General features: G+C 37.2%; 1 protein-coding gene across 2 annotated transcripts in view; it reads left to right on the plus strand.

Annotated features, from left to right (window-relative positions):
- DGKH (diacylglycerol kinase eta) overlaps nucleotides 1-15,686 on the plus strand; it is a 74,707-nt gene that overhangs the window by 38,831 nt on the left and 20,190 nt on the right. For both annotated transcript variants that reach the window (XM_026058949.1, XM_026058950.1), the window contains exons 12-19: nucleotides 1,200-1,285; nucleotides 2,817-2,916; nucleotides 4,264-4,540; nucleotides 4,995-5,123; nucleotides 11,177-11,311; nucleotides 12,423-12,540; nucleotides 13,499-13,609; nucleotides 13,764-13,860. In XM_026058949.1, the coding sequence (XP_025914734.1) occupies nucleotides 1,200-1,285; nucleotides 2,817-2,916; nucleotides 4,264-4,540; nucleotides 4,995-5,123; nucleotides 11,177-11,311; nucleotides 12,423-12,540; nucleotides 13,499-13,609; nucleotides 13,764-13,860 (1,053 nt within the window). The remainder of the gene's footprint in view (nucleotides 1-1,199; nucleotides 1,286-2,816; nucleotides 2,917-4,263; nucleotides 4,541-4,994; nucleotides 5,124-11,176; nucleotides 11,312-12,422; nucleotides 12,541-13,498; nucleotides 13,610-13,763; nucleotides 13,861-15,686) is intronic.

Here is a 15,686-nt window from a genome sequence, read left to right on the forward strand (position 1 = left end):
CCTTTCCCTTTCCTTTCCCTTTCCTTTCCCTTTCCTTTCCCTTTCCTTTCCCTTTCCTTTCCCTTTCCTTTCCCTTTCCTTTCCCTTTCCTTTCCTTTTCCTTTTCCTTTCCTTTTCCTTTCCTTTTCCTTTCCTTTTCCTTTCCTTTTCCTTTCCTTTTCCTTTCCTTTTCCTTTTCCTTTCTTTCTTCCAGTTTCGGGATACTTACTTCATTTGGTTTGGTCCCAGAAGACTTTGCTGTAGCTCAAACACTAGTATGTTTGTGCTTATAAATTAGGTGTTTATGTATTTTTTTCCCTTGAAATTAAAATTGATTTACTGTCAGAGTTATACAGCTAAGGTTGGGTTTTAGGGGAAAGGAAGAATGACATTTCTAGCTGTTCAATATCAAGAACCAAAACACACTAAGTATCAGATTTTAAGAGATTCTTAAAAGAAGCCTTGAGAAAATTTCAGAACTGCAGAGTTATTTTTAGCTTCAGATTTAGAGCTTGGTTAGAATTTTCTTTTAAAACTGAAACCTGGATCTATGCCCGTTTTGAGACAGGACATAGTGYGTGAAAATGCGATTCTGATCCATTCCAGACCTTTTCCTGAGTATCATAGGATTTATAATTCTTCTGTGCAATAAAAGAAGGAAGATGCACACATTCATTCTCCCAAACATTCTAGTAAAGACTAATCCCCGCATGGTTTATTCATTAAGGATTGGTTTTGATATAACTGTATCAGTTTAGCAGCCTTTGTCAGTGGGGATATTGGGGAGGAAGATACCATTTGACAGTAAAAAAGAAAATTCAGGAACCTATCCTCAAACTTTGATTCTTTGTCAAACAGCTTAGTCTGAGGGAAACTTGCTTTGTTTGGAAATAGAAGACATAGACTGTTATAAATCTAAAAAGAAGGTAGATTGTTTCTACTGCATGGACTATTTATAGCCTAGGAATAAATTACTGTTTCCTCTACCAGAGGAAAGAGAGCTCTCTAGATGAAGTTCTCAGATTCACTGTTATTTTGAGTATTAAAAATACAGTACAGAAAATACAGTGTACAGGTAGAAGCTGGGTTGCCTGCTTTTTGCCCTTGGGCTAGACCTGCATTGGAAATCCTGCTGTTTCTTGGAGGTGTTTTAACACTCTACTTGGTGTTAAAAAGCTGAAGCATGTGGAAACTGAAGTCTTGTTTTTCTGTGTTTTCAGATATCTGCTTATGAGGATTCAGTTGCTGCTCATCTTGCAAAAATCCTCAATTCTGATCAGCACTCAGTTGTCATATCATCTGCCAAGTGAGTTGATGGTTTTTACGTATGATATGTAGGATAAACTGCCTGTGTAACATCACTGTATATGACCATAATAATCTTCTGTGTAAGCTTGAATTTCTTATGACTGGCTCAGCTGGCTTGGCTTAATATAGCCTCATTTGTACTTTGTAGAGTGGATGTTTTTTTCTGTAGAAATGTTATATGGTACAACTGTAATGGATCTCTTAATACCAAACACATGAACATTTAAAAAAATCATGTTATGTTAATATAATGTGATTTTAAGTCACTCAAATCCAGCATGCAGTTTAAGTATGAAATCTACTGTTACTAATGTAAAAAGGTGATCTGGTTCACATTACAATTTTTATGTTTTGTTTTGCTTATACCATATTGGTAAGAGGACAAACTATTTCACCAATGCAAAGAAGAATTTCAGCTGTGTAGCTCTCTTATAGCTCTGTCTGTATCAATTAAAAAGCCAGTGGTCTCAGAGAATAGATTTTTTTCCAAACTGAAACTCTTAAAAATGAGGGATAGCTACTCTAGAAATCATGGACGTCATCTGAAATCAGAAGTATTCTGCGTATACTTTATATGTGAAAAACTGTTTTATATTTTGTGGTATGCAAAAGACTGATCATAGAATCAATGATACATGTGACTGTCTTTACATCTCATTCTTTTTTCTGTTAAATTAATAAAATATCATTTTTAACATTCACATGCTGCATGCTGAAAGTTAAACTGCAGAATACTTTTGTAACTTCAAATTCTAAATGGTGTCTGTATCTTCCTAAATCTCACTATTTAGTTCCGTAAAATAAATTTAAACCAGATGAACAYTACTAACCAATTGTTCACACCTTGTTAGTAAAGTTGCTCTGCCTCTGCCAAGTAGGCAATAAGAACCGCATTTTTCTTGGGCTTACACAATGAAAATTCATTTCAGCCACTGTAGTTTGTATAGAGATGCCTCAGGGCTGACTGTGGATCCTGTAATGGGATGTATGTGGACATAGGCTTTCACCTAAGAAGTGCTCCATTAAAGTCAGTAGATTTTCACCATGGATTGTAGGGTCCCCCTTCAAATGGGAGGTTGCATTTGAAGTTAATAAAGGGAATGCAAGTTTGCTACTAGCTCTGGTATGGAAGGGAAAGCAATGGAAGGGTTAAATAAAACGGGAGAAAAATGTTTTGTTTTAAAGCTTCTCTCTTGAATTTTACAAGCCGTGGAGAATATTATCAACTTCACAAATATGATCACAGAGTTCCCTTTACAACAAAAATGGTATATAGTAGTATGCATATGAGTTGATGGCCATAACTTAATCAGTTGTTCATCCACATACATTTATGTAAAGTATGTTCTTCTCAAAAGGGCTTAAAGGGCTTTTTTTAATCCATAGGAGTTTTGGGTAGCATTGGATCTAATTTAAGTAAAAACCCTAAAAACATGTTAATAACTTTAATAAAACTAATCCAAGAATTTAATATTAAAATGTATCTTTTATTTCATTTGATTTCTTCCCTTTCCTATTTTTGTCCGAAGAATATTATGTGAAACTGTAAAGGACTTTGTTGCCAAAATAGGGAAGACTTATGAAAAACCAATGGAAAATGCAGAAGAAGCTGATGCCATGGCCACTAAAGTAAGATTATGACTATTTGGGGGGTTAATTTTAAGTTTATAGCTTGTCAGTTTTTAATTTTCAAATAGCTCATGGATGCCCAGTTTGGCTTCCGTTTTGAGGTCCATAACTTTAAAATGCTTCTCTTCTTAGTAGATAGAGCAGTTATTTCTAAAACATTTTTAACAACTTTAAACATCTCTGTGAACTCTGTTTAAACCGAGTAGTGCTTTCTTTTCTCTATTCCTTCATGTAGGCTAAAGCACACAGGATAAAAATACATAGGGATAGACAGAAATATTTTGCATTGGAAGTTGTACTTTCCTCTAAAAGGAATTAAGTTAGCTACAGGAAACCAATAGAATAATGAAGAGAAAATATGCTGGGAGAATGAGGGGAGGAGAGACTATAATGTTAAAAATAATGGATTAGGCTGCAAATTGTAGAGATCATGTTGCAGAATCAGTTTAAAAAAAAATAAAAAGGGATCTGGTTTGAGGCACAAAACCTACATGAACTGAAAAAAAAAAGAAAAAAGAAAAAAAAACCCCAAACCACTAACAATCCCAGGGTCAAGAAATGTACTTACTAGATGGCAATTATTTTGTGATTCACATTTCTGTGCTATTCAGTGTACGTTTTAGAAAAGGAATATTTTTTTTATATATTTTTTTTTTCTGTTCCAGGAAAAATATTGTTGGTTTCTTTTCCGTTAAGCACAGAAAATCACCTCTTTTCCAGTGTTCCTGAAGAGAGCAACTGCATAGTTGGGGGTAGAGGTGTTCAGCCATGTTTGGTTCTGGCTTAACCCTCTTTGCTCTCTGACAATTCACACTTGCTTAAATGTACAGGTGTGTGGCCAAAAGTATACCATGAGTTCTCAGCTGAGCAGCTGGGCATCTTCCCATAGATTAGTCCTTCAAATTGGGGTTATTGAGTGCCCACAATTTGTTTTAATGCAGGGTGTGGGCAAATCTGTGGTGCTTCTGACTGTGCTGCAAACCATCCAAAAGGAGCAAGATCTAATCTGCACCCTCACTGTGTGGCAGGCTGGGTTTAGCATGGTATATTATTTTAGTCTGAGTATAGCTTTTTGGGGTGTAATTGCTCCAGTCTGGTTGGGTGGATGTCACAGGGTCTGTCTGCAAAAAGCCATGCAGACCTACTCATAACCTGATGTTGCAAAATGGTAAATCTGAGTTTGGACTTCACATAGACGGTTTTAATTCCTCCCTCATGGAGAGTTTAGAACCCTCCATATAATCTGGTATTAATTTCCCCCAAATGTTCACTGCTTTTCTTTGTGTTGTTTTTGTGTGTGTGCGTGTGTGTGTTCTGTCCCCCTTTGTTCGCAATGTACTGTCTCAGTGTTCAGAGTTAAATGAGAAGCTAGACCTATTGCTCCAGGCTCTCCACTCCGAAGCCCAGGCTGCTCCCATTCTCCCAGGCGTCACTCCCCCCATCGTGGAAGAAGAAGCTGAGGAATTTTCCAGTGAAGAATCCCTGTCTGAAAGTAAAGAGCAATTGGCAGAGTGTGTTGCAAAGTCTTCCACCCAGAAACTCTTCAAACCAAAAGAACAGCTCATGCTGCGGGCAAACAGTTTAAAGAAGGCAGTGAGGCAGATCATTGAACAAGCAGAAAAAGGTGCACATCAGCCATGTTTTGTTCCTTATTGATATAATAATGATGATGATTTTTTTTTTTAACTAGCATAAGTTTTCAATATTAAAACTTGATTTCTCCATTCTCATGCGGATAAAATTAAATGCTTGTTACAAGCTGCAAGGAAAAGAAGTTCTGCTTGTTTGGATATTGGTGACTGTCTGTATGCAGTGTACACACGCACACACATGCGCATGTCTGAATGTGCACAAGCGTGTTTCTTTTGTAACTATACTCCTCCACAGAATGAAAATTTCCAGCAGTAAATCTTTGTCAATGGGCAAAAGGTTGCTAGGCTCCTTTTCACTGAATTGGCAACAGAAACCCTTTGTTAATATTTGTAAACCTGAAATTAAAGCCACAGAAACAAGAAGCTAATTTTCAATTTGTGTAAATTTTTCTTTAAAATATTTGAAACTTTTTTTTTAATAAGCAGTTGTGGATGAGCAGAATGCTCACAATGAAGAACAAGTGAACCAGTCCCCACTAGAATATAGCAAAGAATTGGATGAATCAAAAGAAGAGGAAAAAGAGGAAGATACAAAGGAATTTGAGTCCCAGTCAGGTGAGTAATTAAGAAATAAAATCATTTAAATCATGTAGTTTTATGAAACCAACCTTGTTGGCCCCATACTTAAAATGGTTAGATTATTTCTATTGTTTTTATATCATATACTTTCTGAAAAAATCTTCTTTCTGCATAGGCTTTCTTTTGTATCTCTGATTGTTGCAGCCCCTTGTATTGCATGTGCTGGGACAGTGTGTGAAAGCTTAAAGCTTTGATTGTCATTTCTAATTGGTCTGATAGAATATTTTTCCATGACTATTATTTGCCAAGTACTGGAGTGTTGTTTAAGTAGAAACTATTCACACATTTCAATAGATTTGGCTAAATAAAAGTGGAGAAAAAATGCCAGGAATAAGATGAACAGTCTTTTGGAATAGATTTACAAAGCTGAGAAGGCATTTTTGAGGAAAGAAGTGCCTGTTTAGTCCAGTTCTGAGCAGAGACTAGAACCTAGCTAGTAGCGGTGATAGCGTGTCTCAGTCACAGGGGTTTTAGGGTATATTATAGGAATTTCTGTCAGTCGTTTCTGTTGAGGGTACTTACCTTTGTATAAAACAGACATATTCATTCATTGCATCAGCAATGAAATTCTGATGTCTCATCTGGGAGTTTACCTCGAGACAGAGTTACTGGAACTGAGACAGAATGGATATTTAAGTGTTTTATATGAATGAACTGGAACAACTTAAAGCAGGAAAGTATACAATAGAAATTGGAGCATGGAATTCTCCTGAGAAGTGTCAGGACTGAGTTCAGTCCTGCTTTTTGCCTAATTTAGAGCAGAGATTTGAACCAAAGTCTTTGGTATCCCATTTGTGTCCAGCCTGCCTGGCAGGCAGTGTTAGCACTACTGCCTCTTTCTCATGCATGTTGTGCTCAAGAGTTAAATTAAATGTTCTCTTTAAGTTGCATCAAGAAATATTTAATTCAGCCTGAAAACAACTTATTTTGCATTGCTATGTATCCTGAATGTATTGACTTCCAAAAGTAACTAAAATGCATGTGCAAATGCATGATTTCTGTATGGGCACATGTATGCACAGGTACATACACATTTAAATATACAATACATATCGGAGCCTGTTTAGGCATTGCATAGATACTGATTATTCAAACAGCCATTATTTATGATATTTTTAGATACCTATTAGAGCTGTTCATTTGCCCTGATGACCTATCACAAAAGGTAGGATGAGGCTTTCCTGTATCACAGATAGCTTAAAGAGATTGTTTCAAGTTCTATCTTTAGGTGTCTCAAAAATATATTGAAATTTATGTTTTCAATAGGATGAGCCATTGCTATCCAAAAGGCAAGGATCTATTATCTGCGGACTAGAGGATGGTGGACTTAATTTGATGGTGGAACCTTTATTTGTGAATTTCTTGAACTCCTGGCATCAGTGTTTGGGGAATTTTACTTGTAACATTTACTTAAGACTACATAATGTGTAATGTGTCTTAATTTTAACTTTATTTTCACTGTCAGAGTTTTTTAGTGATTGCTTTTTCCTATGTTTTRTTAAATAGCACCTTGCTTAAATACATAGTATATGCTTTGGTGGTCTTATTGCAGGGTATCTTAGATTTTAAAAGATTTGGAATGGAGCTATTTAAAAAAGCAGTACAGGTTCTGTATTCATTCAGTTTGGGTTGGAAAATTAAAAAGAAATGTTAATATGGAAAATTGTTCCTGCCATCTCTGTTGAGCTGTACCAGACTCTAAAGCTGGAATGGTATGAGTGCTAAAATGTATTTTRAATGATAAAAAGTTAAGAGTTTTATTTCATTTTTATTAATTGACTGATTATTGTCTGGATATTCCTTTAGAGGAACAGATTTGTAAATAGTTCAGTCACGTGTTAGAATACCCCATTACGAAATACTTGCAGAAATTAACTAAGTTAAATCATTTAGAAATGGACAGGCCAAAGAAGGATTAAGAAAAATAACATGATCTTATTAATTTTTCTAGCTACTCAATGCTCTAATCTTCAACTCTGAGCTTTCACAGCTTATTTCAGGTGGAAGATCACTGTCAAAGTTACTAGGGCTCCTTCCCATGGCAAAATTTTTAGCTTGGTTGTCCCAAAGCCACATCAAGCTGGCTTCTCACAACTGTTGGCTGCTATACAGCAAGCCATATAGTAAGCCACTATAGCAAGCTATATTTGCTTTCCAAGCTGTAGAGCCCCGTGCCAGCTCTGTCCTTGGTYGGATCCACTTCAGCTGCTGCTGCTGTCTAACTGTTCCTGCTTTTCAGTAGGAGCATCATTTGCTCCACACTGTGGGGTTTTGCAGATTACTTTCCAAAAAAGGAGGACAGCATTTCTGTGTGGGTGGCCTATGCTGGGTTTGAAAATGCAGCACAAATAACACAATTGTATTATTTGTGTCATTCATTGTATGAAGCAATCAGAATAGTGAGTGATTTGAGTTTGAAACAACTTTCTTGGAAGGTAGCATTTTCATGAAGTGATAGCCCATTTTGTTGCTAAGCCCATTTTGTTGCTCAGTTTTCCTTTTGGCTACGGAGTGTTTGGTGACTGAGCTTAAAATAGTATTTATAGAATAGTATTCTCCACTTATCTCCTGAAATAGCACAGTACTAATTCCCACATTCAAATTATAGGGTAAATCACTCCTTCATGTGTCCTTTATGAAAACTGCCCATGAGTGGCTGCAGTGGCAGAAGAACGAGTCATCTGTAGGAGACCCTCACTTACCTTKCCCCCTGCTTGGATTTGGGCACCAAGCCAATCCAACCAGATGTCATGTTTGGCCATTTCCCATGACAGACTTCAGTATGGTGTTCTGTGCTGGCCAGTAGTTCATGTGGCAGGGTTATTTCAAGAGAACAAAGTGCGTAATAATTTTAGGAAAGCTGTTAGGTACTGCAGGTGGAAATTTCAGTCTTTGCCACATTACCAGAATGGGCCACTAGAGAAAATCTGAATTGTGGAGAGACAGTGGTGGCTGGTGGGGACAGCAAAAGGCATCCTCTAGATATTTAGCAAGCCACTGCCTGTGGCAAAATGGGTTTTCAACAAAGTTGTTTGGTATTTGCATCTCCTCCTATTACAATAGCCTGCATCGAGACCTTCAAGAGGTATCGTCCTCCTGAGGCTCTGCACTGAATCTGGTGTCTGTGTCAGTAGCTCCTACCTTAAGTGTAGGTCATTAGTTTCTTGGGGCTTCTGTTTATTCAGGATCTCACACTTCCTTTTTCCCAGTAATGGATTCCAGACTTTCTTCAGTGATTGTCTCTTGTTTGGCCCCTCTCCTTTTACCTTGGTTATAGGGATCAGTGCTTGTTGCTTGTTCACTTTCAGCGGTAGCTCATGGAGGATGTCAGCTCTATGGGCATGGTGGATGACCTGTTCCTACTGCTGTAAATATATAATAAAATAAAAATACATGCATAAATACATACAAATATATATGCATACATATATATGCATACGTATATATGCACATATGTATATAAAACCCTTGTTTCTTGGTGATACAATTTCTGTGCTTGTTAGGGAGGTCTGTTATTCTTCATACATCTGAAATGTGGGAAATAGAGTGCATATTAATGCTGTCAGTGGGAGAGAGGTGTTTAGGGAGAAAGCATGAAACATGAATTCAATTATCTGCAATGAAATATTAGTTTTACTCATTAGGGCTCTGTTGTTTTTATCAGAGCATGAACAGCAAAAGTTTATCTTTATTGCAGTTATACCCATGAGTCTCATTTGTCAGATGAAGAGCGGCTGCTCTGTTGATTTTCCTATTTAATATAACTGCCTTGTTCCCCAGTACAGAGAGAACAAACTGCGTGAACAGCATTGTGAATTTTTCAGTAGCATTATGAAAAATGGAAGTTAATTGTGTTCTGAATATTATATTTTACCCTCTGAGAATTTTCCCTGGTCATTTGATGAAGGTAATAGTTTTCCATATGTTAATTACCTTCATCTAAATATTTAATAACTCTTTTTAGGTATCATTTGCCATTTTTATTTCTTTTCATTTTTTTAACATTATAGGACAATGTTTTGTCACGCACATATACAAATCATTGTGTTGTATTGATACCACACAATACTACTTCATTTTGTGATAATTGCTAAGGCTAGTTTACAGATGTTAAAGTCAGAAGGAGGCATTAGGTCATTTAGTCAGACCTTCCATAAAACAGTCCAGAAAATTTCACCCACTTATTCCTGTCATGAGTCTAATAATTTCTGTTCAACTTAAGCAAGTCATCCAGAAAGGCTTGTAATCTTATTCCTGAGATACAAGGAGAAGAAGAATTCAGCATTTCACTGATTGGTCCATGATAAATTATCAGCATTTAAAAAGTGTATGCCCAAATCCTAGCTTGAATTGATCTGAATATAATTTCTAAGCTCTGATTCCTGTTATTACCTTTCTCTTTAGATTTTCCTGCTCTGCATTTTGTTCTCAACGGTGTCTTTGTGCAATGTACCCACGTTACTCTCAGGCTGAAGTTTCATGATTGACATGAGCTAATCTGTGTCCCTCCTGCCACAAAAAAGAGTATTTTTTTTTCCTTCCCACCCCGTTCTTGGCAGTGCTTTCCTACTGCTTTCTTGGTGCTAGCCCTAATCATTTTAGTTTTCTGCTTTTGCTGAGTTAATTTTGAGATTTCGAGAGGAAGATTTCGGATCACTTTGAAATCCTTCTGTTTTGCTTTCTGAGTTTCTTCAGTTTGTCAAGGTTGAAGTTGTTCCGAAGCCGAAGTACTTTTAACATGTGAAATAAACTGGAGCAGAGGGAGCCAAGAATTGTCTGAGTATGCTCATCTTGTGTACAAAAGCTTTCTGAGTGCACGTGGAAGTGCCATACCAAAGAGCATTCGGCAATACCCAAACTTTCTTTCTCGGGGCACCGATTCCTGACCAAGGCTAGGAGGGCTGACTTTCACAGAGGTTGACTTCCCAAGGCTAGTGTGAGCATTGGTGAGCTCCCTCTGTCAAAGACAGGTTCTGCCAGGAAAGTAAATTAAAGTACCCRAAGTTAGCCCTCTGAAAAGCTTGTCCTTCTTCTTCACCTACGGAGGCAGCCCCAAGGAGTAACTGGCCTCACTAAGCTGGTATTTTCTCTTTGTGAATATCTTCTCTTTCCCCATGACTTTTTTCCCATCTCTTTTTCCTGAGCTCCTGTCTGCCTTTGTCACCAACAATTTGATCAGCTACCAAACATTGCTTGCTATGTGTCATAAAGCTTTATTGATCCCTATTCTGTTGAATCTTAACAAATAAGTTATTTCAACTGTTTGGGGAGTTTGTGTTCTTTGTGAAAAAGAAGTGATAGTAAGCTGATCTCCCCCATGATCTTTTTAACTGCAGAAGGCAAGAGTGTCTGGATATGGCTTTCCCTTCCCTTGCAGTGTTCAGTTTGGCTGTAGATAAATACGTCAGAATTTTGTGTGAATGTCTGATTGATTTCTCTGCTTTTGTCAAGTTCAGAAACCTGATGCAGGCAGATCCATTGCAGCTGCTTAAAACAAATAGTCTAGATTGGGTATTACCCTGGCTTGATTTTGGCCTGGGTTCTAATGGTTACCTATATTAAAATTGGTATAAATAATAATGAGCCATATAATATATTTATGAATAAATATACATTGAATTTAAGTTTAAATTCTTATTATTTCATTGACATTTCTTCTGAAGTCTGCGTTTTTTTGTGAAACCTATTGTTATGTTTAGCGGAAACTTACTACAGTATTAAATACTATAACATTTTAAGGCTGATACGATTTATTTTTTGCTAGCAGGTGGAACCAGAAGCTGGGAACTCCTCACATCCTTGCATACTCATGCATTTTTATTTTTGCTTGTCACTTGATCTTTCTGTTTGTGAGGGTTTTTTTCCCCTGTATTTAAAAGAAAAAAAGTGGTGTGCGGTAGAAGGACATTTCTCACAGAAGGGTGATATTAATTACTGCTTTTGAAATATTTTGAGGGCTATAAAGCTATGCATTTGGTAATGTGCTGATATATCTAATTAGTGCTCTTATTATTACTATTTCTGCACAGTTAAAACTGCACCAAGATCTCCAGATCGACGTGCAAGTCGAGGTATCCATTCTCAGACAGGTTCCTTCTCTGCTCCGGCTTTGGCTGCCAGCAAAGAAAACCTCCCTGTGCTTAACACGAGGATTATCTGCCCAGGTAATCGTGATTTTGAAATCTGCTGTTCCTTTCACAACTTTAATATTGCCTTCTCTTCCCCTGCTTCCTGTCAAATAACACCTTTTATTTCAAGCCCCRGGTTTTACCTGGAAGTGCCACTTTCTGAATAGAGGTGAACCGATGTACAGATCTTTGTGTTGTATCACATATTAGGAAATGCAAATCATGTAAAATGTTCCTGACTGGCACAGCACCAGATATGTAGCAGAAGTGTTGCATTTGATTCTGGAAAAGGAAAAACAAAATTCCAGATGTTCTATTATTCATCCTAATAAATGGAGCTTGTTAAGAGGCTGAGGGACAGGCTTATGTCAGGATCAGCCCTCTGAATAAGAGATGTCCATACATACCTCTTTGGAAAAGTATAACTGAAATGTTCATTTTTCAGTCTCTCTTGGACCAGGCCTACCTACCTGCTTGCTTCATTCCAGTATTGTTTTTCCATTCCTCTCTTGTTGCATGCTTGTTTTCTCTGCTTTTTCCTAGTCTTGGCTTGGTTTCTGTCCCTTCTTCCTTTCTACTGAAAGCATCAAGTGGTAGTTTCTGCACATCTTGAGTGAGAAAAGAACTTCCTACTCAGCTTATACTTATGAAGCTAAATATTTARCTGAAGAATAGTTGATAGTTGCAGAACCGTCCACATGAATGTTGATTTATGATAGTGGCCTACCCCTATATTAGACCCATGGAAAACCATGAAAGTTTGGAGAGGAAGATGGGACTAAGTTTAAAAAAAAAAAAAAATCTATAGTAATCTTTTTGGACGTTAGGTAATCCATTTGATTTCTGTGTACAGCCAGTCACTGTTGGCCTGAAATCCCGAACTTTCTTTTCTTTCCTTTTTGTTTTCTTTCAGTGTGGTACCTGAATAGTTAATCACCGCACCTCACCCACCTTGCTTTCTGTACAAGAGAGCCCTAGACCCGAAAAGATAAACAATATAGGCAAAAGTTGAGGTGGAAACACAATCACTCAGCGTATGGATTTGATGAATGCTGTTGTCTCTCAGAATTATGTGGCTTACATTATAAGAATCTATGTTTCTCTGCTTATCAAATGAAAATTGTTATTTCTTCCTATTTCTTATCAGGTTTAAGAGCTGGATTAGCTGCTTCTATTGCAGGAAGTTCAATTATTAGCAAAATGTTACTAGCAAATATCGATCCATTTGGTGCTACACCGTTTATTGACCCGGATCCAGATTCGCTGTAAGAATTTTATTTTTTTTTTCATATCTACTATGAGKTTTTTTTAGTTCGCTTTTCTTAACTTCTTTAGTTTTTCTTAATCTCTTTTTCGTCATGAAATTCTGTTTTGTCATCATTTGAATGACTAAGATGAACTCACAGCTTTCTTAGGCAGTAGAGCTCAAGGTCTGAAAATAGATTGCATTGTGCCATTTTAGAATAGGCCCTTAGTTATAGGTAGTGCAGAGCAGTGTGGCAGCAGCAGAAATCATTTGCTCATTTCCCTCTTGCCTACTGGCTCTGAGAGAAGGAGGAGTGGAGGGCAGTGCTTGAAAGCTGGGTTTTCCTGCTTGAAGTGCTGGACTGAACAGCAAGGCATTGAAGCAGGGTTTGAGCGCTCCCCAGTAGACAGTGGAGGAGGAACAAGGACGTCCCCTGAATGAGTGGTGGAGGGGGAGCAAATTTTGTGTCCTCAGTTGCCTCCGCTTCCCAGAACCTGGTGTAGTGCTGGCAGAGACTTACAGATGGTAACTGGATTGCGGGCCACTGCCCTCTGTGGATCCCCTAGAGCAAAGCATTGATGTACAGGCAGCATTGGCTGACCATCCAGCCCCAGTGTGCCTAAATACAGCCTGTATGCTCTCCTGGTTTGGTGCTGCTGTCTCAGAGCAGTGCCCGAGGCAGCTCTTTTCCCGTACTCTAGTGTTAGAACTCTATATTTTGGGTTTGGTTGAGAAATGCTAGGATGGGAATGTGCTGCTGCTGCTTCTCCATCTGATGGGGAGGAACTCCCACTCGTGAAGGATCTGGCAGATAGTCAGTCTCTTCGACTGCCATTGTGTTTCCATGGAGAAATTCAGAGGAAACACCTCATGTCATCTTTTGTTGATGTTCTGAGACCAACCACAATCTTGGTCAAAGCTGTGTATGTCCAGGTACTGTACAAATGCACACATAATGACCACTTTTCTTCTAACAGGGAGGGATATTCGGAAAAATGTGTCATGAACAATTACTTTGGAATTGGATTAGATGCAAAAATTTCACTTGAATTTAATAACAAGCGAGAAGAGCATCCTGAAAAGTGCAGGTAATAGGATTCTAAGGGGCAGAGCCAAGACATATTCATAATTTTATTTTTCTTATCTCTTTATTTGAAGTCCTTAACTTTTTCCTCACCCTAAATTACAAGACATAATAATCTGTGTATTTCAGTATGTAAATCTTATTTTACCTGTTTTCAGAAGTCGGACGAAAAACATGATGTGGTATGGAGTTCTTGGCACAAAAGAGTTACTGCAGAGGACTTACAAGAACTTAGAACAAAAAGTTCAACTTGAGGTAATTTTTATTTGTAAGCTTAATGAGTTTTTTTTGCTTCTGCAACATGTAGTTCAGAATTTKGGGTTCCTTTTGAAACCTTTTAGCGTTCTTGTGTCAGCCCAAGACATTAAAATTCTGCCCTCAAATGCACACTGTAAAAAAAAAAATATATATATATATATATACACACACATATATATATTTATTTACTTATATATTTATATATATATATATATATGCATGCTATATAAGAGGTGATTCCCCAGGTGATTCCTTGGTGGAAAATATTCCAAAATACTGGGTTTAATGTTACTTGTTATTTATATATTTATTTTAAAATCTTTTATAATTAATACAGCAAGGATATGTTTCCTAATGTTCACCACACTAAAGGGTGAGACCAGGTTTTAAGGACAATAATAGAAACTTGCATATACTAAACAGAAGGAAAGAGATAGTGTCCTAATCCTTCAGGTTCAGTTTAAACCGTCTGAAAGCTTGATTACGCATATAGAGAAAGGACACAGAAGTTGTTAGAGGAAAAATTCCTGACAGAGAAAGACAGGTTCTGAATGTAGGGACTTTCTCAAATATGTATTTGAGATAGGCACACAGGGGAAGCAAGGAAGTATCACAGCAACAACAAATGCAGTGTAAATTGTCTAAACATGGTTAATTTTAAAATTGGTTCTAAAACCAAATATAAGTCTTTTTCACAATACTAGGAACTGAAAGGAGATATAAATGGTTACCAAATGCAGAAAAAGGGATAATTACAGTTGTTTTCACCCAAAGAATATCTAGGTTGGGGGTTGACAGAGAATATATGTATATATATTTTTTCATGTTAAATATTTCATATGGAAGTTCATGATATTTATATGATGATACTTTTTAAGTTGAGAGAGTAATTTTAATTTATTGCATCTCTCTTCACTGAGCTTTAGGAGGGTTTTGTATGATAGAGGCAGATTGCTGTTATCTAAGGACTGAGTAATTATCAAGGAATTATGCAGTAGTTAGTGAATATAATGACAGGAAAGAACATTATGTATGGTGCAGATAGATAGATTTCTAATTTGAGGATCTTTTGAATAAGATTCAATAAGGCATTCAAATCTGACCTTTCCATAATTATTTTTGAATATTTCTGGAAGTAAACCAGCAAGCAGAAAYCTCATATTTAGTATTGCCTTGCATAATATCAGCCTTATGCTAAAACCTGTGATTAGGTGCACAGCACTGGAAAATTAAAAATATTAATATCAGGAATTAGGGGCAAAGCTCTGTAATACAAATGGCTATGCAGCATCTATTAATCTCACAGCACATTTTGGGTGTTATCAGATTTTGATTAAAATGTTGAATTCTGTCTTGTTGCTAAGATCAAAAAACTAAGCACATTTCTGAAAATGTTTTGCAACTCTCTCCTCCTGATAAATTACCAAAAATTTCCTGAGGATTTCTAGTTCATTTGTGTAATTATAAGACACTCTGTGGGACATGTAACTTTTGGTAATCTAGCAATGTTCTTTAAAGGAAATTTTACCTGACTTGTAAGTTTGCTATCGCGAAGTAACACGAGAGTCCAGCACTTATGACAGTATATTCCCTGSTTGCTTCAAATACACATTTGTGGCACTGCTGCAGGACTTGCTGAAAGTATTCCTGGTGAGCAGACAAGAAAACTAACGTATAGCAGCTGCCTAGGGCTCTCAGCATGTCTCAGCACTTCTGACTCCCAGGTCAAGGCTTTGAGACTATTGGGCTCTGCTCTACAGTCACCTACATGGCTTTAAGTCAAGAGTGATTTCTCTGAAGTCAGTAAATTTACTCTGGTCATA

The sequence above is a fragment of the Apteryx rowi genome, unplaced genomic scaffold, assembly GCF_003343035.1.
Source record: "Apteryx rowi isolate R43461 unplaced genomic scaffold, aptRow1 scaffold_150, whole genome shotgun sequence".
NCBI classification, from domain to species: domain Eukaryota; kingdom Metazoa; phylum Chordata; class Aves; order Apterygiformes; family Apterygidae; genus Apteryx; species Apteryx rowi.